This window comes from Eretmochelys imbricata, chromosome 8, assembly GCF_965152235.1.
Source record: "Eretmochelys imbricata isolate rEreImb1 chromosome 8, rEreImb1.hap1, whole genome shotgun sequence".
NCBI lineage: Eukaryota > Metazoa > Chordata > Testudines > Cheloniidae > Eretmochelys > Eretmochelys imbricata.
Genome location: NC_135579.1, coordinates 72,521,309 through 72,544,516, shown reverse-complemented (window position 1 = coordinate 72,544,516; position 23,208 = coordinate 72,521,309). Strand labels below are relative to the sequence as shown.

The 23,208-nt window shown below is 38.2% G+C and overlaps 1 protein-coding gene across 1 annotated transcript in view; it reads right to left on the bottom strand.

The window, feature by feature from the left end:
• Positions 1–3,945: 3,945 nt before the first annotated feature.
• The window catches only part of DPYD (dihydropyrimidine dehydrogenase), a 502,649-nt gene continuing 483,386 nt past the window's right edge, over positions 3,946–23,208 (bottom strand). Inside the window, exons 21-23 of the mRNA XM_077825357.1 lie at positions 18,835–18,978; positions 8,738–8,878; positions 3,946–4,116 (exon numbers count right to left, since the gene is read on the bottom strand). Coding sequence (XP_077681483.1) covers positions 3,946–4,116; positions 8,738–8,878; positions 18,835–18,978 — 456 coding nt within the window. The remainder of the gene's footprint in view (positions 4,117–8,737; positions 8,879–18,834; positions 18,979–23,208) is intronic.

The window sequence follows — 23,208 nt, the reverse complement described above, 5'->3', positions numbered from 1 at the left end:
AGACAGGCACCTTTCGGCTGCTCTGGCACCAGCTTCCCAGGATCAGGAGAGCGCAAACATGATTTAGTTCTAGCAGATCCTTGAATGATCTGAGAACTGGTGACAAGCCTACTACTTGGTTACAGTGTGTAACCAGTGCTAGTCTCTGGAATAAATGATGTAGTGCAGCAGTAGTTCCAAAAAAGTCATGCTGTTTGTTCCTCTTCCACACAGCTTTATGGAGGAAAGGGAACATAAACAAGACTTCATCTGATAAGTCCTTAATGTACACGTATACTGCGATGCACTGTGTAGTTGTAATCTCATCAATATAGTCCAAACATGATCTCCATGCACAAAAGTCTATTTTTAATTTTGTTGACAGCTCAAACTATTTAATTTACAAACATGAACACTTTTTTCTCTAAATGCCATTTAATTCTTCAGAAATATGTTTTGTCAAGCCTATACCTTGAAAATATTGTACTTGCTCATCTTAGTGAGTCCCAAAACAAACTGCCCATGTAGTTTGTTAGCAGGGCAAAGCTTTTTCCAATGAACCTGCATGAGTGCATTGGGATTCACACAGGCAGATCTGGCAGCTAGTCTACGGAGTTCTTGGACTGCAATGCATACATTAAACTTGAAGCTCTCTCTCTATTCAGGAATATGATGTGACTAAGAATGCGTTAGTAGAGCAGACTGGGATGAGCTATGGTATTTCTAGTATAATTTACTTTGTCAAGTATGGGGTTACACTATTTTATAAGGATTGCTTGTCTTGGTGTTAGTCAAGAATCTGACCCATCCATATTTCCTTAAACATGCAAGTAAATCATTGAACTATAGGAGCTCACTTTGTACCCTAACACTGTTGAAAATTCACATGCCTGACTACAGTATTTGCAATGTAGGTCAGATTCTTTGTTTTGTTTCTCTGGCTCATTAAACAAGGCCAAAATGTCCCTAAGACAGATGCAAAGGCCTGTAAGGTGAAGGACTTTGGCATGACTTTGTTAACCAGGTTGCCACCGCATCCTGATGACTCAAAGGACAGTCAGCAAGAAACGTAGGAGTTCCTTGTGGAGCCCTGTCTATGGATTCCTACAATGTGATTTACCATTGTTTGTCAAAGTTAGAAAGCATTAGTTAATAAATGCATTTGGAAACAAAAATATTACCTCAGATTGTGGATATAACGAGGAAAAAAAAAACCCTGAACTGCATGACTGTTCTTACCCTCCCTAGTAAATGAATTGTAGCAAAAGCCTGGATTTTGGCTGCTACATATGTGATGATGTTTTTGCTAGTATGCCATCTACTGCTGTATATGTTTATGATACTTTTGGCAGGTCTCTTATGGTGCTATATATTGATGACAAGCCATTTTACCAAGTGGGACAGTCTCCAGTAGAGTAGTGAAGTCAGGTATGGCAAAGAAATGGATGTATAGCACGTAGCACGGTAGTGTGAGCAAGTGTAGCACCCCAGAACAGAATTACATAACATGACAAAGATGGCTGTGTGCTTTCTGACATTCCATAGAAAAGTTAAAGCGCACCAATATGGCCTGGAATAATATGTCCACCATTTCATACATCTACTAACCATGGTCATAAGATGATAGCTGCAGAGGTTCAGAATACAGGCAGTCCTCGAACTTATGACACAGTTGGTTCCTGAACATTGCATTGTAAGTTGAAACGTTGTAACTCAGAACCGCAATACACTCCATTGCAGGACTGAGGTCATAAAGTCAAAACCAATTGTCATAAGTTGAATCGGGGGGCAATTCAAAAACGTTGTATGCGCTGTTCGTCGTTAAGTTGAATGCCGTAAAGTCGAGGACTTCCTGTAGCATTTTTATGCAACCCTCCCCCAAGCATACACTGCTTCTCAACCAGCTTCTTGACTGAAGGAGATTCAGAGGCTGTATGTTTAGAATCTCAAGACCTAGCTCCTCCTATAATGTTCCCAACAGATGGAGTTTGTTCTCATGGTGAAAGCCCTTCAGCTGAGATACGGATAAGATATTATTATGGGATATAGAGGCCCAAGGCCTCCAACAAAATTCCATGGAAATATTTGCTAAGCAACACAAACATTTGTTACCACCTCAGTGTGCAAACAATGAAAGGAGAGAGCAAGAGAAAGCTTTTAGTTGAGTCACTAAAGTCCATAACTGCCAAAGGGTCACATCAAGTACGAGTGAGCTGTCAGATTATGCCCGAGTAGAGGAGATACTTTCTGCAGGGTAAATGACCCATTAAAAAAAGCTAGACAGGCAAAATATGTGTGTGTGGAGGAGGAGGAGGAGTCAGAGCATGGAAAAGAAGGATGAGGATAAAGGAGGACAGAGATTTTTGAGAGGGGTGAGGAGCACGTAACATGGCACCCTAAACAATAAGCGTGCATATGTAACTTAACTTATTAATTATCTTGGAGTGAATCTTAGGATCATGAAAGACCACCTGACAGCAAACTTAAAATGCCACATACAAGAAAACCTGTTCAGTAAATGAATATATACAAAAAAACCCCAAGTTGATTAATGCTGTTTATTTATAATTAGGAATACATATGCAAACAGAAGAACAGAAAATTCTGAAATGTGTATAATCAAAGGTTATGAATTTTCCTGATCACATAATTAACTGAACAGATACATTATTATTATGAAACGTATGGCTTTGTATGCAGACATGGGTAAAGAAAATAGCAATACATTTGTATGAGACAGCTCCTAGTGAGAATGAAAAATAGGCTAAGGCTCTTTAGCAATCCTGGCAAATCTATATTTTGTTTGGGCTGTAACATTACTGTAGCCAAACATAACCACTAAGGATGAATAATGGAGGGGGGAATAACCCTGTACATGTACCATAGAAGCTACGTCTACAGTATGAGCTAGGGGTGTGATTCCCAGCTCGCATACACGTACTCGTGCGAGCATGAGTATAAATAGCAGTGTAGCCACCGTAGCACAGACAGCACAGGCACAGCTCGTGCTAGGTCGATGGGAACTAGCACGAATGTGTTTACTTGAGCTGGAAATCGCACCCCTAACTGATAGTGTAGACGTAGCCATTGAGGGACACAGAGAGGTAAATATTCCATTCTCAAGTAATGAAATCTTTGAACTATAGCTGCTGAAGCATTAATTGGCATAATTAAAAAGTTATTTATTTAGAATATGTCTAGGCAGAAAACAGGTTGCTAATAATCAAAACCTGAGGTAACACCTGGATTTTGTAATAACACAGTTTAAACAATTTGAAGAAGTGTGTTGCGATTGTTTAATAGAGGAAATCTAAATCTAGACACCAATTCAAGTCATAAATGTGAAGAGTTCAATATAGGTCAATAGTTAGCAAATTTATTTTTAGAAGAGTCTAATGTAAAGTTGCATTGAGGAAGCATTAAGAAAATACTCTTTTCTACACTGTAGCAGTTGAAAGCGATCAGTCCAGATTGGAAATGCTATTTTAAAGCGCCTTTCACTTCTTTTCATAGACAAATAGCACCCTGCACTGCTTTGTTTGCATAGTACGTAGCTAATGACAATTTCAAAGAAACTTTTTAAAAATTAAATGTAATGTTTAATTACAAAATGTCTCCTTGGAAACAGTTTCCTTGTATGCTGAACTGCAGTTAGTTAAAAAATGCTCAATTATGTTTAAAACTAGAAACTCTATAAAGCTTAAACATCAGCTACAGCAATTTGCAAAAGAAAAAGTTGTGCTTTACATAATGAACGACTGACAGCTAATAACTGACTAACTGCTGCTGCTCTGAAATCTAAGAAAACAGTTTGCCTTAAAATAATCACTGGAGAAAATAGCCATCATTATAAGGGCTATCAACATTACGTGTTTTAATACAGTTAAAATTTCAAGTACTAATTGGAAAGCAAATTTACCGCATCCAGGAAATGTAAAGTTCACATTAACGGCTGGACTGATCACCTCAACACATTGGGTTCACAGCTAAGGGCAGGCCTCTCTTTGGTTCATAAGGTGTTGTCCTGGAAACCATTCTGATGCAGTCAATAATAGGGCAGACACTGAGACACAGATTGCAGCCTGTACAACTGTCAGTAACAGTGGGCAGGTGGGTTTCTGGATCAAACTGTATAGCCTGCAAAGAGAAATAAATAGTATTGATGTCACTTATCGAAAAGGTCAGAAATAGCCCCATTTTAGTATCTGCATTTTACGTACTACAGTACTCTGTGCTTCAAGACGTGTGTGTGTGTGTGATACTGCACTGCAGCTATAGCAACAGTTTAAATTCTAGGGGCAAAAACACTTTAAAATTAGAACTGTAGGGCCAATTTACTCTCTGCTGAAAGCCCTGCATCGTAAGTTGAGTTACACAAAGGATGAATATGGCCCACAAAGTTTAAACTTCCATTAAGATATTTTTCCTTCATGGGAGGAAAATCTTTCATAACACAGCAATTCACCAGGTTTATTGGTACAGAAGAGATATCCAGACCAGTCCTGTATGGATTCTACGTGAGACAGACTGCAAATACCATCATGGGTGGGGTTTTTTTACTTTTAGTCTCTGCAAGATGCAACAATCTAATTTAATAAAATCTAGTGAGGAATGGCACATACTTTGCCACTTGTGATTCATTTTATTTGCAAGCCTTAGAAAGTTAAAAGGGATATCTGGGCCGGGAACAGACAGGGCTGCTTAATTTCTGACGTTTCCAAGGACTGAGCCCTCATTAATGATTAGCGTGAAAATTATTTTTAATTGGAAGTCATAACTGTAGCTTCAATAAGTCACCTATAAAAGACCAGTTTAAAAAACAAAATCAGACTAACTTCACACTCTTCATTGATTAAGGAACAAACTGAGTAAAAAAGAAACAAACATAATGTTGGCTATGTATATTAGAGGAGGAAACTTTGTACCGGCTGAGAACTAAAGTGGAAAAGTCAGGGAATTCCATGTTAAAAGTTTCCCCTACAACTTTCATTCTTCCCTTGCAATGTATTAATAGTAAGATCTTCTGATGTATGATAATTGGGGCTCTGAATGTGGCCTTTTCCTACCCTACTGTACCAGCATTAATCAAAGGAGACTCATGGGGCATAAGACTTACACAGGCACTCATCTTCATGCCCTGGGAGTAGGTAGAGTGACCTTAATGAAATTACTGACACTGTGTAAAGGGAAACGTACGCAGGTATTTCCAATATTGGGAACTTGGTGAGATTCTCTTCAATTACTTGCAGGCAGGCTTTGGAGGAAAGGGAGTATTCGTTTCCTTCTGAAATCACAGGCAGTGTTTTTAGGAGAGGTTCTACAGTCTGCTCCAGCAGCAGCACTGACTGCTTTAAATATGGCCTTCTCTGGGCCTTCCCAAGCTCTGACACTCAAGAGAACAAGAGATCTGAAGTTTCCCAATGTGTATTTTGGTGTTCCACTAGTAAAGAGGCCCATGAATATAGTAGCACTAGGCTGACATCTCACTCTCTAAAGTGTTAACTTAATCAGCCTGAACCTCCAAGTTCTGGTCTCGTTTGAGAGAGAAATAAAGGTTTTGTATGTTAGAAGGACTAGTTCATCTATCTCTATTGACAATGCATTTCTTGAAGGGGATAGTACATGGCGATGTGGCAACGATTAACTCAGAAGTTCTGATTCATTTGTGCTCAACTTCACATTAATTGCACTTTTTTGCTGTAGTCATACTAAGTGAAGTCTCTGCAGAAACTTCAGCAGGCTGAATATATGTTGGAAACACAAAAATTTGCATTCAGCAGAAGACAAATTGGTTGTTTTTTTATGTTTGATCCCTTTGCAAGTAATAGATGGAAAAAAACGTTCTTTGCATCATGAAAAGCTTCAGGGGTCTGTCTGGTTTGTTTGGGTTTTTTTTGGTTATTGCTGATTTTTTAAAGTTATATCAAAGCAAGTTGCATTAAATGTGAAATCAACTCTTACCTCCCTAAGGGCTACATTCTCCCCTATGGTGAGAAATCTTATGGAAGGGAAAACATTACTGCAAAACTTCCATGCACTTCAGAGCAGAAAGGGCAGTTTCTTGTGGATGCTAAAGGCAGTGCTGCTTTCTCCTTTTCGTGGGCACAATAATTAGAAGCGAAGAGGCAGCAACAGCCACCTCTTTAACCACAAAGAGAGTAAGGAGACACAAGTAGATATAGGGCCATATTTCCTGCTGACGTAAATCAGTGTAGCTTCACTAATGTGAAGATTCATATCAGCTGAGGATCTGAGCCATGGTCTCTATCTTAAATCAGAGTATCTTCTCCTATGCATGGCTCACTGGCCCCCTTCACACTCTTGCCACCATTGTGTGTTTGGAGGTATGCTACCATGGTCCTCAGCCACACCTGCAGATTCCTACCTGCTATGTAGAAAGGTCTTTATATTATGTATTTTGGATTAGTCTGGCACATGGAACCTGTAATTTAGGCAGGTGTTTTAAGTAAATTTTTCCACTTTAGCCCATGGAAGATTGTTTGGGGTATCTAGCCTTACTATAAATATGGTACTATTCTACAGTAAAATCCCCCAACACTGCAGTATTGTCATTGTAAGGGCCAGTATTTTAGATTGTTACTGTAGAATACTGTAGAACTTTTTATAAGGGCATCACCATAATGATCTTTTGTAACAGAGATACAGTTATTGTGGGTCTGTCTTGTCCTCTGTGTCCCACACAATCCTATCATATTGAGCGCTGCTTGGTTTTTTGCTTTCTGTGCATTAGCCCTCCCCCCTTTTTTTTTTTTTTGGAAATGCCTCTATGGCGTCAGATGCCTCTGAGTGCTTCATTTTCTGGTAACCTCTGTTATCTAAATCAACTTTACAAACTGCTTGCTTGGTGCATACAGGCACTTACGATATCCTGCATATTGCCAGGTAACCTTTGCCAGACTTGCAGTCTGATCTGCCTGCCCCACCTCAGCGAAAACTCACACCCCTCCAGCCTGAAAACTGCCAATGGACATGCTGACAGCAATAGCTGTGTAAGAGAAAAAAAAGTGCTGCCCTTGTGCGTGTTTAGTAATCTGGAACTTCTTGTCCAGTGTGTATCCATGTTTCTCTATTTGTGTAAGGACCCAGAGGACCGCTAATGTCCTTACACAGAGTGGTTAAAAGACTTATCATGGTTTAACTGCTTTATTTACCAAACAAATTTTGATTCAAAATGACAAAAATGGCTTTTTGAATTTGAATTTTAAAACTGCATTTGCATTTACAACATTAAAACCATTTCCTATTGGGATAATTTTTGCTAATAAAATAGCTTAGGGTAGTTGGGTGAAAGCTTAGGTCTCATGACTCTCCCATTACTATGACATGGTTTGGTGGACTGAATGGAGATTTGAACCAAGGAATTCTGCTCTATAGGGCTTGACCCTGCAGTGGAGCAGAAGAATGCTGTGAAAGCCTGGGGAGCGTTGCTACTTATGATCCAGCTAAGGGGAGAGGGCGCTGCAGGCTCCTAGGCCAGGAGGAACACTCAGCATCATTACTAAAAAAATTAGTCTACTGCCATAGCAAAGTCTGGGTTTAGATTAAATATTCATTTTCTCTTATCAGTCTTTTAAGTGCTTGGCTTTTCCCCAGATTAATTGTTGTGGTAAGTGATTTTTACAAAGACAGGTTTATTTCTCTTACTATATTTAGTTAAAAATCAGTTTTACTACCAAACATACTGAATTCAAAATAAAGTAAAAGCCACTGAAAAATATAACATTGTTGCCTAGTTAAAACACAGCCCCCTATACTGGGTGTGCAGGAGTCATGAAAATTAATACTGCAAGGAGTATTGACTTCCATAGGGATTCTAGTGGATCCTGCTTTGGTTTGAGAAGAGAACAGGTCACCTAAAATGGCTGATCCCGGCTCTTATCTTATCTTCTTATTGGATAGGTAAGTCCCTCAAAATCCTGCAGATGTGCAATGGTAGGGCAAGGAATAGTTCACAGAATTAACAGTGAATTTCTCAGAACTATATGTTACTGTACATGGTAGAATTCAAGGAATACATAGTTTGCTTTGAACAGTTCTCCCAACTCAAAATAATGACATATGCCAGGTGCAGTGATTTCTGGGTGTATCAACCTACCAGGCCCTCTCTTCTTTAATCCCTGTGGAAGTTAGTTCATCATATTGGAGGGTTGATTTACAGAGAACTGGAAATTTTTCCCAAATCAGGGCTGTTTCCAAGTTAGTTAGTTTGACAAACCTCAGGCAAGGTTTAGATTTTTGAACAGGTATCTGGCAGGTGGGCATATTTTCTTTCTTCTCACTGCCCTGTGGGCTTGACAGGGGCGAATCCTGCCCCCTCTCCCTTAGTTACCTGAGAACCTTTGAAGAATTGAATTTGTAGCAGTCCATACTGGGTCCTCCTTTATTTACTTCCCATCAAAACCGAAAAACCAAAACAAAGTAAAACAAAAAACTCCTGATGATGTAGATGTCATAGAGATAACTTCTGAGGGACTAAAAGAGGCTGTGAAGTGGAGTTTCAGTTCTATTCAACACAAATCTCCGACAAAGTCCACAATAACTGGTGCATGGACAAACCCCTACAATTGGATCAGTCCGGGTTCTCTCAGTATAGCTTGGGAGCATGCTGGTGTTAAAAGCCAATATTTTATACAGCTATTTTTGTCACATGTTCATTAACAGAAGGTGGATTGTTTCTGTCTCAGCAACAGAAAGATAACTCACTGTGCTTTTTTGCTAATTACAGCCATGTTCTTACCTGGTAGCCAGAATCATTACAGGTCATGTAGCATTTGCCACAGTTGATGCACATTTCCTTGTCAATCAGAGCCACAACTTGCTCTGTGTTGTTAAGCTCACCATATGTTCCAATGTACTGCAGTGCTTTTCCAATTACATCCTAGGGAGAAAAAACAGAATCATTTAGAAGATACCCAAGTTTTGGGTTTTTTATGGTTTAGTTGTTGTTTTTTTATGGCCATATAAGAGCATTCTACAGTATTTTAACATGGGAGTTTCTTGCAGACACTACGGCAATGTTTACAGTTTTTGAAATAAATGTTAAAATTTGCCAAGTTTCACACTTCCTCTATCGTAAAATGTAGATAAAGGGTATTGAATGTATATAAAATTAAACTGCAGGAAGATCTACAAGTGTCTGTCTGTCCACATTTAGCATTTAGCACTTGATTTTAAATGCACTATTTAATTAATTTTTGCTTGGCCAACATTGTGTAGCACTACAGGGAACAAAATGGGACACAAAAGAGAAGTGACATGACACATGCGATCTGGGTGTCCTTGGTCACTTTTCATTAGCACAGATTTAAGAACTCACTGCAGGAAAAGAAAGGGGCATCCTTAAACAACAAAGGACAAAGAGAACAACAATTGCTTTTCTCTCCTTAGAAAGACAAGCAAATGGCTTGAAAATCAGCTCTGTATTTCAAACTTACAATACCGGGGCCTCATTCCGCAAAACCTTATTCAAGGAAACAACACTTTTGCTTTCAAGCGGACTACCTGTGTGAATGGAAGTTTGCAGATCCCTAAATACTTGCTGAATAAAATGCATGCAATTATACTTAGAGAAGGCTAAATGTGACACATCAGATGCAAACAAGTTCATCTCTCTTAATAAACAAAAGGTAGAAAACATTAATGTAAACCACTTTGTGCTTCCTGTGTGCTGTGCTTGTCAGCACTTTAGTAGGGTGGGTAAGCATTATATTTCCATTTTACACATGGAATACCAGATGCACATAGAAGTTCAATGACATGTCCAAGATTACAGAGTGAGTTGATAGCAGAGAGGGGAATAGGACTCAAGTCTCTAGGGATTAATTTAACTGTCCTCAGCTATCTTCCAAGAAAACACTGTAAGAGTATGTTACAGTGATTGTCTTTGGTTTTTCTCACATGATGCAGAACATTCCCATGCCATTGTTCATTGTGCCAGCAATGCCCTTCTGTCATGTACATTGGCCAAACCAGACAGTCTCTACGTAAAGAATAAATGGACACAAATCTGACATCAGGAATCATAACGTTCAAAAACTGGTAGGAGAACACTTCAGCCTCTCTGGCCACTCAGTAAAAGACTTAAGGGTGGGAATTCTGCAACAGAAAAGCTTCAAAAACAGACTCCAAGGAGATATTGCTGAGCTTGAATTCATATGTAAACTAGACACCATTAACTTGGGTTTGAATAAAGACTGGGAGTGGCTGGGTCATTACACATACTGAATCTATTTCCTTAAGTTAAGTATCCTCACACCTTCTTGTCAACTGTCTAAATGGGCCATCTTGATTATCACTACAAAAGTTTTTTTCTCCTGCTGATAATAGCTCATCTTAATTAATTAGCCTCTCACTCACAGTTTATATGGCAACTTCCACCTTCACTGTACGTATATATGTATCTGCTTATTATATGTTCCATTCTATGCATCCGATGAAGTGAGCTGTAGCCCACAAAAGCTTATGCTCTAACAAATTTGTTAGTCTCTAAGGTGCCACAAGTACTCCTGTTCTTATTGTTCTTTTTGTTTATTTGTTCATCAGATTAAGTGGAATGTTGCTTGACACGTGAAGCACGCAAGATACTTCAGCAACAGAGAAAAACAGTTGTAATTGTTTTATAAAGCATAGCAGAACACAGTGTTTAGCGGTACTCAGGCTTGCTATCTCTGTGTCCCTTCCTTGCAGTAACCATACAGGTAACCCACACAGTGAGGGGCAGGGAGACTCCTTACTCTGTCTGGTTTCAGAGTAACAGCCGTGTTAGTCTGTATTCGCAAAAAGAAAAGGAGTACTTGTGGCACCTTAGAGACTAACCAGTTTATTTGAGCATGAGCTTTCGTGAGCTACAGCTCACTTGTCTGTGATTTGGGGACATGGTCATGGGTCAATAACAATGACATTCCACTGCCCAAAACCCTCTCCTGAGGGAGTTGTAGCAGCTGCAGGCAGCCCAATCAGTAGCTGATGGGCTGCAGTAGCCTCCGAGGAGCTGCTGCAAAGGTTGCTCCATAACATTCCTGGTGGAAACATTCTAGCACAAAGCTCATTGCAGAGGGTGACCTGATTTCACCCTTGACAAGCAAATGGGGTGATTCGCTATCTTGCCCTGAATCAATATACACAATCAACTGTGCCCAAAGCACATGGAAAGTATTCCCTGTCTCACATCCTGTCTGCACAAAAAGAAGACTGTGTAGTTATATATATCTATATTAAAAGTAGTATTCTACAGTGCTTGTATTAAAAAGCTGCCATAGTTACTCTATATTCCAAGCACAGGGAAACCAGGTATTTCAGATACTGCTGTGTGCTAACTGTTAGCATATGCTGAATTTTTAATGCCCTATATTTTTAATGTGTGTACTGGCATTGGCAGTAAAAGAATGTTACTGTGTTACTAGCCTCATGGACAGTGATCTTGGGGGAAAATATAACTGAATTCAACCAAATCATGAAATCAACAAAACTCTCAATTTTTCCCATCGGACAAGGCAACTCCCTGTAAACACCTCTGACTTAATATGCCTTGCTGCATTGTCTGATTTGCTAAAAACCATTGACAGAAAGTTGTTGATTATGGCAATTCACTTTGTGTGGAACACAGTGAATTTCAGGTTTGGGATTTACGCTGTTATAGGCTATTTAACTTCCTGCTTTCTGACTGTGGGGGGATTGAACACCAACACATTTTTAAAAGCTGCATAGTTCTGTAAGGTGCCTAGATACTGTGCGAAGGGGCTCTCTAAATTGTCTTTTAACAAAGGACCAGAGGTTGCAAAATCTGTTAAAATAATGTTAAAGATTCTACATAATTAAGATAAATTTGGACTAAATAATGAAAGCTGTGTGACACTAAGGTAAATTTTATCTCTTGCTTCAAAAATATGCATAACTAAAAGTACGTTATAGGAGCAGCGGTACTGAATTTCTACTAATTTTCCATACTAGATCAGGGAATAATTGTGATTATCATTATGGGTTTGATCCGAGCCAATTGAAACCCCCGCAGGTTAAGCTACATCTGAGAAATAGACAACCTCTGTCTAGAACTGCACACAAGAACTGCACTTTAAACAGTTTAGCTATCATCTGCATGATCAAAATATCTGATGTAAAATTCCCCCCTTTTTCCTCTTGTACTCTTCAATGGAACATGCAAAAATACTTATTATCCAGGAATACAAGGTATTTTATCAATGTACCTTGCATCTAGTTTTTGAATAACCAATTTCCTGTTCCATCCTATTGTAATCTCTCAAAAATGCTGTCCATTGTGAAATATGTAAATGTATATTAGTAATCTGCTTTTATTTATATTTGTATTACTTATTAAATTAACGATATCCAAAGCCTTATTTTCTAAAATTTCAGAAACCACAAACTGCTGCAGGACTGGGATTCAAAAACTAAGGGGTTTTATTATTATTCGGAATGACCTTATTTTCAGAGATGCTCAGCACTCCCAGATCACCCGGATGCTACCTCTCAAAACAAGATACATATAATCTTAGCTGTTATGACTACAAAGGAAAGCTTTAAAATGTGAATTAAATGTAGACTGATGCTGCCTGGTCTTCCTGAGCCTGCATAGAGTTTGAGGGGTGTGAATGGCTCCCATTCATCTCCAGAAGCTGGCCTGAACTCTGAGAGTTAACAACGATAATTTAAATGACAATATTATTATATAGTATGAGGTGACATTTTCAGCTAAGGCACCTAGCCGTCACTATAATGCAGCAGCAGAATCTGTGTGGGGGTATGGGGAGGGAAGTTTCTGTCAATGGTTGCTAAGTCAACCACCATATCCGCACACAGAAGGAAAAGGAAAGTGCAGATGCATCTCTTTCCCAGTGCCAAATTACTCAACTGCCTTTTCTGTAACACCTCAGCGCCTGCTTAAGTGCTTCAACTGTTCTTTGCCAACAGTTGAGACCTTCAGCTCTCACTTGACAACAACTACAGGGTATTAGTGCCTTTTCAGCATAAAAATATGGCACACTGAATATTTGAGGATAGCATAAATATGAATAGAAATTAATTTTCATATGTATTTTCATATTTAACTTAGAAAAAAGAGAGTGTGTGCATTTTCCAGGTTGCTACTGAATTCAGTTTGGGAATCTTGCAGAGACCAAGGAATCTTATTGCAAAAATCAGATCCATGCTTGCTAAAGAGTACATATGCACTTGTTCATATTATACCTCTCACAGTTTTAAATAGTGTAATCAATTGGTCTATCGCAATATTAGATACTATGTGATCTCTTCATTGACTAATAGATGCAGAATCCTCCACTGTGTGTCATGAATCCACATGGTGTCTCTGTGTACTAAATTTTACATCTTCATTTTAGAGTTGTTGAAATTATATAAAACCAGTGTATCATATAAGTGATGCAGCTTTCCATTGACTGCTCATGGTCTTTATGTATCGACATAGAGAGATTTCTGAGGGTAGAAGATTCTAGCAGACAAAGGTATAGCAAGATCCAGTGGCTGGAAGCTGAAGCTAGACAAATTCAAACCAGAAATAGGGTGCACATTTTTTACAGTGTGCATAATTAACCTGGACCAATTTACCTAGGGATGTTGTGGAATCGTCTAACATGGGAAGGCTTTAAATCAATATTGGAATCTATCTGAAAGCTATGCTCTTGTTCAAGAATCATTTATGGACTTGATGCGAGAACTACTTTGTGTAATTTTATAGGCTGTGTTATGCAGCAGGTCAGATTAGATGATCATAATAGTCCAGTGTTAGGAACACTAGGCATTCCCATAAGTATATGGAATAAATTAATCTTAAGGAATCTTCCCCAGAGATGACAATTAAAAAATGGTGTGTGTTGTGCTAAGTTTTCAAACTTTTAGCAAACTCCCATGCTGCTTCTTACAGCACACATGAATACACTGGGGTGGGAATTTAGCATCTCAACTATGGAGGAGGAGATGTTTACCACAATATGCTGTGTCAAACATATATATATTACAAACTGTAAAGAGTCATTGTTGTGGCTCCAAAATATTGTGAAAATTATTTCTTTATACCGTTGGACAGTTCTTTTTTTTTTATTAGTGTCATCTTTAGAGCAAGATCTTTGTCTTTATTTAGCGGTAAAGTGCCATGTATATTTAGATGAGTAAAGAAACACTGATAGTACTTACATGATGTTTTACAGGTGCAATGTCTCAAAATACCTCAGAGCTTCTTGCTTGGATCAAAAAGTAAATGTTTGGAAAAAAAATAGTGAAGCAAAAAATAGCTGGCTTTTTTGTTTAAAGTGCAGTTACACACCAAAAAAATGACTCTAAAATGGCATCAAGGGGTTCCATGTTTATTGTCTCTCAGTGGCCTCCAGATTAAATTTTCGCAGTTTACAGTACGATGATGTTTTTGCTAATTACCAGCCCTGAAAACACAGGGCAGGTTCTAAAAGTCAAGCTGTGTTCTTTCTTGCTTGTGCATTACCACCAGCAATAAAATCCTGCAAGCTAAATTCTGTCCTTAATTATTCTATATGCAATCACACTGGTTTTGAATTCTTCCCTCAGTTTTACCTGTGCAGCCCTGTTCTCATCAATAGGGATGCACAGGTATAACTGAGAGCAGAATTTGGGTCGGCAACTGCAATTAATGAGCAATTCTGTTGCTTAGAAGTGAATCAGAGTAGAATCCATTAGCTATTGACTTACTGGTGCTAACAAGAGTAAAAACAGTTAAAACTCATTTTGTCATGAAAGTAAATAGATACGATTTTGAATACACACAAGGAGCAGTTCTGTTGAGTAAGATGGTGTTGGTTTTACACAGTGACTTTTATTACTATAACTGCATTTTAAATGGTAACTTGTAAAGTATTTTAAGGTGATTAGCTTTTCATTAACCATATTAGCAAAACTGTATTTTAAAATAAAATTCACAGTTCATGCTTGGTTTACTGTTTACTGTTGTAAAACATTGTAAAACACAATGTGCCCAAGAGATGAGGGACATACATTGAAAGGAATCCTTTTATTACAGGACAGTGCACAATACTAGTATTATGTCTCCTAGATGAAATCCAAAGAGAGCACATATGTCTGTGATCTTATTGTTTATTTTCAGATCTAAAGATCCATTTTGGCATATTACACAAGTGAATGAAAGGTTCATCTGCTAGATTCTTTGAGCACTCACATGTCAACAGCAACAGAGAGTAGGGGGACACAGAGTAAAAGTCTGGAGTATATAATGTGGAAGACTGGTGGGTGCTAAATTAGCGTAAGAGAAAAATAAAGCCTATTCTACGAAAAGGCTAAACAGGTTCTCAAATCTGTGAGACATGATGGTGATGATGAAGTAAGCACTGAAGAAAATGATTCAGCATCAAGCCATAAATGTATTCATAACGCATTCTTATGTTTATATAACAATATTTATCCTGAGGGATCCAAATCAGTTATTTATTTCTGTATAGGCATTTGTATAGTTCTCATGATCATAGCATTTGAGTGCTTTACAACCTATACATCCATAGATTGTAAAAAGAATCAGTCACTCCAGGGGAGTCCCGCTATTAGGGAGTAATTAAAGAGAATAAGTACATTGCTGAGAAGCTAAATGATTTGCATTAGTCTTCACCACAGAAGATGCTGGGGAGATACCTACTCCTTCTGATAATGAAAGTGAGTTGCTGTCAGAGATAGAAGTATCAAAAGAGAAGCTGGAACAAACTGATAAATGAAAGAGGAACTGGACACCAGGACCTCAAGGCTACACCCGAGAGTTCTGATGGGTGAGCTTGAGCTGCTAACAAAAATATGCAATCTCATGAAAATCAGCCAGTAGACTGAAAAATAGCAAATGTTGCATCTGTCTTTTCAAGAAGGGCTGCTCTGTGATTTACAAATCTGTAAGGTTTATTGTGGTAAAGCAAGTCAACTGATTGATTTGTTAACTAGATATAGAATTCAAACAAACAAACAAAAAAGCCAACAACTTAGAATGATATGATAGACACAAGACAATATGTGTAAAGGAAAATTGTGCTTCTTGAATCTATTAGAATTCCTTGAGCATGCCAACAAAAGTAATGAATAAAGGAGAAGCAGTCGGCAACTTTTATTTGGACTTTCAGAAAGTCTGTTTTAGATACTATTATGGAAAATACGGAGTCCTGGCGATGGCTTAGAATCTTGCTAAAAGGCAGAAAATAAAGAATCGAAATAAAATGATCAATTTTCAAAATGATAAAAGGTTAACACAAGGGGATGCTGCTAGGTTTTGTTCTAGGACTGGTGACGTTTAATATGTTTAGCAGTACTCTGGAAAAGAGGATGAACAGTAACTGGCAAAATCTGCATTGCGTTTAGATTAGACAATATTACAGAAGCCCTGAAATACTTCAGATTTACCTTACAAAACTAGGTAAATGGGCATCATGATGGCAGGTAACATTCAATGTTGGCAAAAGCTAATAATATACATCAGAATGAATACTCTGAACTACTTATGCCAGTTGAGATGATATAATTTAACTGAAGCCACTCAGGAAAATGAGTTGGGCATGAATGTAGACAGCTTAATGAAAACCTCTGTTCAGTATGTCATGGTGCTCAAAAAACAAGCAAAATGTTAGGATACATAGAGAACAGAACAGAAGAAAACATGACCAATATTACAATTATACCATTGTACAAATCAATAGTATACAAAGCCCTAGAACAATCAGTTTAGTTCCAGCGATCCCATCTTTAAAAAGTTATGTTAAAAACAGAGTAGATTCAGAAACAGAAAATGAAAGACGTTATGGCCATGGAAAAAGGAGGAGCAGTGAAAGAGATGTACAAAATAATGAAATGTATAAATCAGCAAAACTGTGTACATGGACAATCGATGAAATTGAAAGAGAACAAAATCGAAAATTGATCAAATACTTCTTAAAAACACAATTTACCTCTGGAACTCATTGCAACAAGATATCATTGAAATCAGTGCCTCAGTAGGATTCAGAAAAGGATTAGACACAAGATGGACAATGAGAACATCCAGAGTTACATTTGTTTAAGAAGGGATATAAATCCTCATTCTTTAGGGCATAGATTTGATAAGGAACGGTTAGAAAGAAACTTCACTTGGCAGTTTGTTCCATAATAGTCCACTATGGTTTTTCTTGCATCTTCCTTTGAAGCATCTGGACCAGTCACTATTGAAGACAGGATACTGGACTAGATGAACCACTGGTCTCATCCAGTATGCCTATTTCTATGGCCCTCATTTTCTCTCTCTATGTAGGTATGTAGGAATCACTTCATCCACTAATATAATACAGCCATCTCTGGGTGCTGTTAATAAACACACAACCAAACTGCACAATGTTTTGAGTCAGGAGATGAATATCACATCAAATTTAAATTATGGGGTGGGGGCAAAAAGCGGAATTTGGCAGATTGTAAATACTCCATATTAGAATTTTGGCCAAGAAATCAGAAATAACACCAGTACTTTTACATGGGATCTTTTAATGACCACATTAGTTTTTTAGTCACAGCAGCACAGTGTCTGAACACCATTCTGGAGCACTGGTTCAATACCAGAAGAAAGGAAAGAATATCATTACTGAGTCATATATTGCTGCCTGCAGCACCCTGGGTGAGGATAGTGGGCCTCCTATCCACTTACTGATCTAACTCAAAATGAAACCAAAAAAGAAGTGGAGGTAATAGAGCCATGCAACCTGTTTGACACAAGATGCAGAAGTGCTCAAAATTATCCTACTTTTGACTTCTAGCTGTGTTGGCAAACTCTGAACGTTATGTGTATTTGCAAACTTTTTGCAAAACTTTTCCCTCTCTCTGCATAGCTATAAATTTTATTAAACCAGTGTTTGTGGTGTATTTCAAGTTCAAGCTTCATTTGGTGGGTTAGTTCACAGAGACGAGGTCACATGATGAAAGTCACATGGTATTTCTCCTTTGTCCTTGATTGACTGAAATTCTTCTATGTGATCGGGAAGGTTAGCAGAAGTCATTTTCATTTTGTATCATAGAGGGAGGCTGCACTGATCGAGATAGATTTTTTTTTCTTTTTAGCCCTTGGGTCTGTCTGAGTGCAATATGAAGTGGCCTTAGAACACTTATCTTCTGTAATTTCCCTACTGGAATTATTGGCTACTGTGTGATTATTATGGTGGGGAAGGAGCAGGGAGAGCTCGGGTATATAGGAATGAACATTAGGTTGTGACATATGAGACCTGAGAGTTGAGGCTTTATTTTGACTTTATCGCTGAGTCACTCTGTGACTTAGGAGAAATCAGAGAAATCACTTAGGCCAAAATTTTCAAGTTTTAGGTATCCAACTTGAAAACCTAGGTCCTGATTTTTACACATGCTGAGCACCTGCTATTTCAATTGAAATCAGTGAGAGATGTGAGCACTCAGCACCTCTAAAAATCGAGATCTAGGTGTCTCAAATTGAGCAGCCAAAAATGGATGCATCCAGAATTAATGGAGACTTTTGAACATTTTTACCTTACATTTATTCCTCAAAATACCATCTTCTCCCCACATGCACCTTTTTTGTTCTGCTTCCCAGATGCCTGTTGAATTTGACAAGTGTCATTAGGGAGAAGAACACACACTTCTACACGTGAAACACAACTCTTTTCCCACCAACTTTGTTTAAAAGCTCTAAGAGCCTACGCAGGAAAATTGGTTGTCTTTTTCTTGACACTCTATTTCATGTTGTATAACAAGCTTACAAACACAATAACCAACTCACCAGCCAATAATAATTGTTTGCATCAGCAGTGCGGTGGCTGATCACTATTAAATATATTTATTTAATTCTGTTACCTTGACTGCTGGAATGGGCTTCTTGGGAATAAAATGCTTTTTCTCAGGCAGTACAACAGTTGTGGTTTTCTGCTTCAGTTTAATCTTGTTCTCAGCTATTATCTTTTTGCGCTGCTCAAGGTAAGGTCCAAAACTAGGCAGTTTCTAAATTGAAAACCAGAAAATATGCTATTTAGCAAGTATATAAAACGCATAAATGAATATTAACAAAGGGCCAAATCTGAAGGTCTTGCTGAGCGTTGATTCATTTCTTATTCAGGAAGGCTCCCATTGAAGTTGATGGGATTCTTACTAAGAAATGAATAAAACTGAGACATAACTTCAAAATCTGACCTCAGAACAATAACAGAGTTTGAATTATACACTAACATAATACACTAACAAAAAAATGGCTGTACTGCAGACAACATTCAACAAACTCCTAACCTCCCATGGTGCAGTTGTATTGTACACATATAAATATTGATCACCTTGTATAAATAATTCAAACTCAACTTTATTTTTACAGTACATGGAAAGATATGTATTATATATTATATAATCATAAAAGTAAAGATCAGCTTAAGAAACTCCACCATTGTTCAATATTACACCCACTATGATACCCTATTATACTAACTATAGTTTTAAAGGTACATGGATGTGCCCATTGACTTTATAAAGCACACACAGATCCTTGTGATATGATGCCTCGAATCAGGGCCTGTTGTAGTAATGCTAACAAATGCCAAGTGAACACTAAGATGATTTAATTTTATTCATTTCATAATTCTACCTCTATTCACAGTCCTCACTCTCTTTTTAATGTCTGGGCTTGCTTAGACAAATACTGCTGCTGGAAGACATCTCTGAATGCCAAAATGTTCTGTCTCAGCCAATATCCTAGAACTGCTGGTTCAAGTTTCAAAAGATTACTAGAGACCCTCTCACCCACAATCATTTGTCTAGATGGTAGAGATTTGGAAAACTACTGCTTACTAAGTCCGCGTGACCGAGTAAATTGCTGTGAATTAAAAATAACTGAAAAACCTGGTTCCTACTTATGAAACAGAATGAGCCCTGGGAAAACTAGTTTTTTTTATTATTTGAGCGCATTTAAATGGAGTGGATAAACTAAGCTCAGAGTCTAGTCTAAGTGCAATTATATTACAGTAATTAGTATTTAGTAGCGGGGGATAAATATCCTAGATTGTTATCGTGAGCATTAATTCATTGTAATAATTTCAGCACGTCAAGCATGTCCAACTGGAAACAATGTCATCACAATAAATTTAAAGGGACAACGTCAACATGAATTTTTAGAATAAATTCTTAAAAAACGTTCCAGGGTTTGACACAGTACCTTTTTGGTAGTGTCCTCTGAATAATTTTTAAATACTTTAATTAAAAATAATATTAACAGTTATTCTATTCCCCTGCTGGTATTTACATGGAAAAGTTCCTCACCAGTAATTATTTCCACACAGGAGTCCCACTTCTGGAGCGTCAGCTTCCTCAAGTGACAAAGGGTGGATCTCCCTCAGCTGTTTGGTTTTTGGCACTCTAAGTCTGCTAACTGGCAGTTTGGCACAAGTGTATTTTCTGTTTTCCTGGAACCTTCTCATTTCTCAAGTGTGCTGGAAGCAAGAATCCTCTTAAAGATCTCATTTATGTACATTGTGTGCATTCCCCAGAATTCAGGAGATGGAGATCATCTCAAGAATGGAAATAAACTTAGGCTTGACAACCCCTACAAAACAGAAACTCTAACTTTGAAGGGAGGTGGGTGAAAGAGCGGAAAATGTGTGTGGCAACTTCAAAGAAGCAGAATTATAGATAAATAATTTCCCTTTCTTTACAGATGCCAAAAACACAGGAGTCCCATTTTTGGAGAGTAAAAAGAGTGAGGAATGTTTTACAATTAACTTGTATAAACTTCTGCAAGCAGAAGTAAGAACAGAACTAATATTTACTCCTGGGGGAATTCTGCGCCAAAAAATTAAAAATTCTGCAAATGCTATCTGTCAAAATAACACTATATAATCACCCCAGTTTCAATTATTTTGGTAATTTATTTCAAAATACCTGTCAGCAAGTATGATAACAATACAGACACACACAAAAATTCTCCTAGGAGTTAAGGGTTAAAGAAACCCCTATAACAACCCAGTTCCTGTTTCTCTGCCCCCTCCACCACAGGGCCCAGTTGTATCCTCCCAACCCCCAAGCCCAGCCACTCATACTCCCTACCTGCCTGAGCCCAATGGGGGGCCCTCCCCGGCCCAGACACTCAGACCTCCTACTCCCCAGAGCCCAGGGATCCAGAGGGAGAAACAGCCTGATGCTGGGTCCCGAGCTTGCACGGTATTTTCTGCACGCCACCATCTCCTTCCTTCAGGGAATGCTGGGATCTGCAGCTGCCAAGAACCCTCCAGCTCCTCCTCCCCCGCCCCACACCCTGATAGTGTCTCCTACTTGCGAGCGGGGCTCTGCCAGGTCCAGCAGCCCCTAGTGGTGGCCAGCACCACTGCAGCCCATTTCTATGGGGGAAAAAGGGAAATTCTGCGAGCAAAACATTAATTTCTGCAAAATTCTAAATTGTGCAGTGGCACAGAATTCCCTTAGGAGTAATATACACCAAAGTTAAAGAAGGCCTGTTCAGAAAAGAGACAACCTGAACAGATAGTGCTGGGGAAGGGAGAGTTTGCATCCTTCCCATCTAAACAATGGGCTCCAAAGATCACGGAAAGATCCCCTATTCTTAGCAATGAACATGGGGCTGTCTGCAAATTGAAAAGACCCAAGGCTGATACCATAGCCTCAGTAGGGCAAATGATGACAGAAACTTTTCTTGCAGTATTGTCAGGCTGTATCAGCTAGAAAAGTACATCTATGGCCTTCAGAAATTTTTGAAACAGTCTTGTGCTGGCTTCTGATTAGTTTCCAGAAGGAATTTAAGGCATTGGTTTTGACCTCTATAAATGATGTAATACCTGTGTAACTGAGAGCCTGCTGCTCCTCTGTATACTACTGATGCAATGGTGGTGCCGAAGATAAAACCTTGAATGAAAAGGGAAGGGGACTGATGAGACAGCATTTTTGGGAAGGGCGCTTGATTCTTCCTTTGTATAGTTAAGGAATCAATCTTCTGACTTTAAGGGCATGTTGTAAGTCTAATTTATTTTGTCAGGTTTTTAGTGAAGTGGCAGGCTCAGGGATGGATATTTGTTGTTCTGATGATGGACAGCTGCTAAAATCGGATCATCTCTGGGGATGATGAGCAAATCTTTGTGTTGTTGATCCTGAACTTTTACTTTTGCATATTTTTAATATTTGACAAGCTCCAAAAGTTAAAGACAGGAACTGTGAGAATACATGTTAAAATATGAAGTATAAATATATAAAATAATAATTTTGTTGAAAGTGGAAAGTCCACAGTTTGTGTGATTAATTAAGGGGGTGCAAATTAGAGAAGTGTGAATTATTGAGGCAAAAGCCTTTCTTCATCAAAGAAATGCACAAATCAGTTTTGACATGGAAAGTTTCAAACACTACAATTTACATAGTTGCTGGGTAGAATGGAGAGAGGCCATTTTGAAATGGGTCTAATTTCTCTCGTGCCATAAGGATGTTTCTACTGATGTGTTAAATATTAAGAGGAAAAACTGATCATTTCAGTTTAGGGCCAGTGGTAACTCACAACAGATAAACCAAATTTTATCAAACATGCTTTATGATTGATTTTTTTCCCAGTCAGCCAGAGACAACTTCCATCTGAAAATATTACTTTTGCTAATATTCTGAGAGAGTAAAATTAGTATTTATTTTAACTATAAACAACACCTCACTGCATAGCTCAGGAACTCAGGAAGTGGTTTATAGAGGGTTTCTCTTGCAAATAGTGTACAGACAGTCAGAAAGGTGATAAGACTGCTGATCTTTCAATGCTTTCATTTCAGACAGCTTGGCTTGGAATGCTATTTGAGGCAGTATGCAATTTTTTATTGAACTGAATTATTAGATATGCTAAAAATGGAGCTGTTGAATTAACTACTGGAAAGCTGGATATTTTAGATGGTGATTTCATTAAAGCTGTCACTTCACTTAGAGGGGAACTTTGAAAAAACCCACAAGGTGTTTAGGAATACAAGTCTCATTGAAAGCACATTCACTTGGTCTTGTGCTCCTAAATCCTTTGGGTGCTTTTGAAATTTCTCCCAAGATTTCTTGAATATATGTTTTGAGATATTTTTTAAATTTCCAAAATAAAAATGTAACTAAACTCCCTACAGATCAGGATATTTTTTACATTAATACCTGCACAGAACAAAAGATTCAGTGTGAATATTTGAATTGTTTCATGGATGTGCAATCACTGGACTTAACAGATCAGTT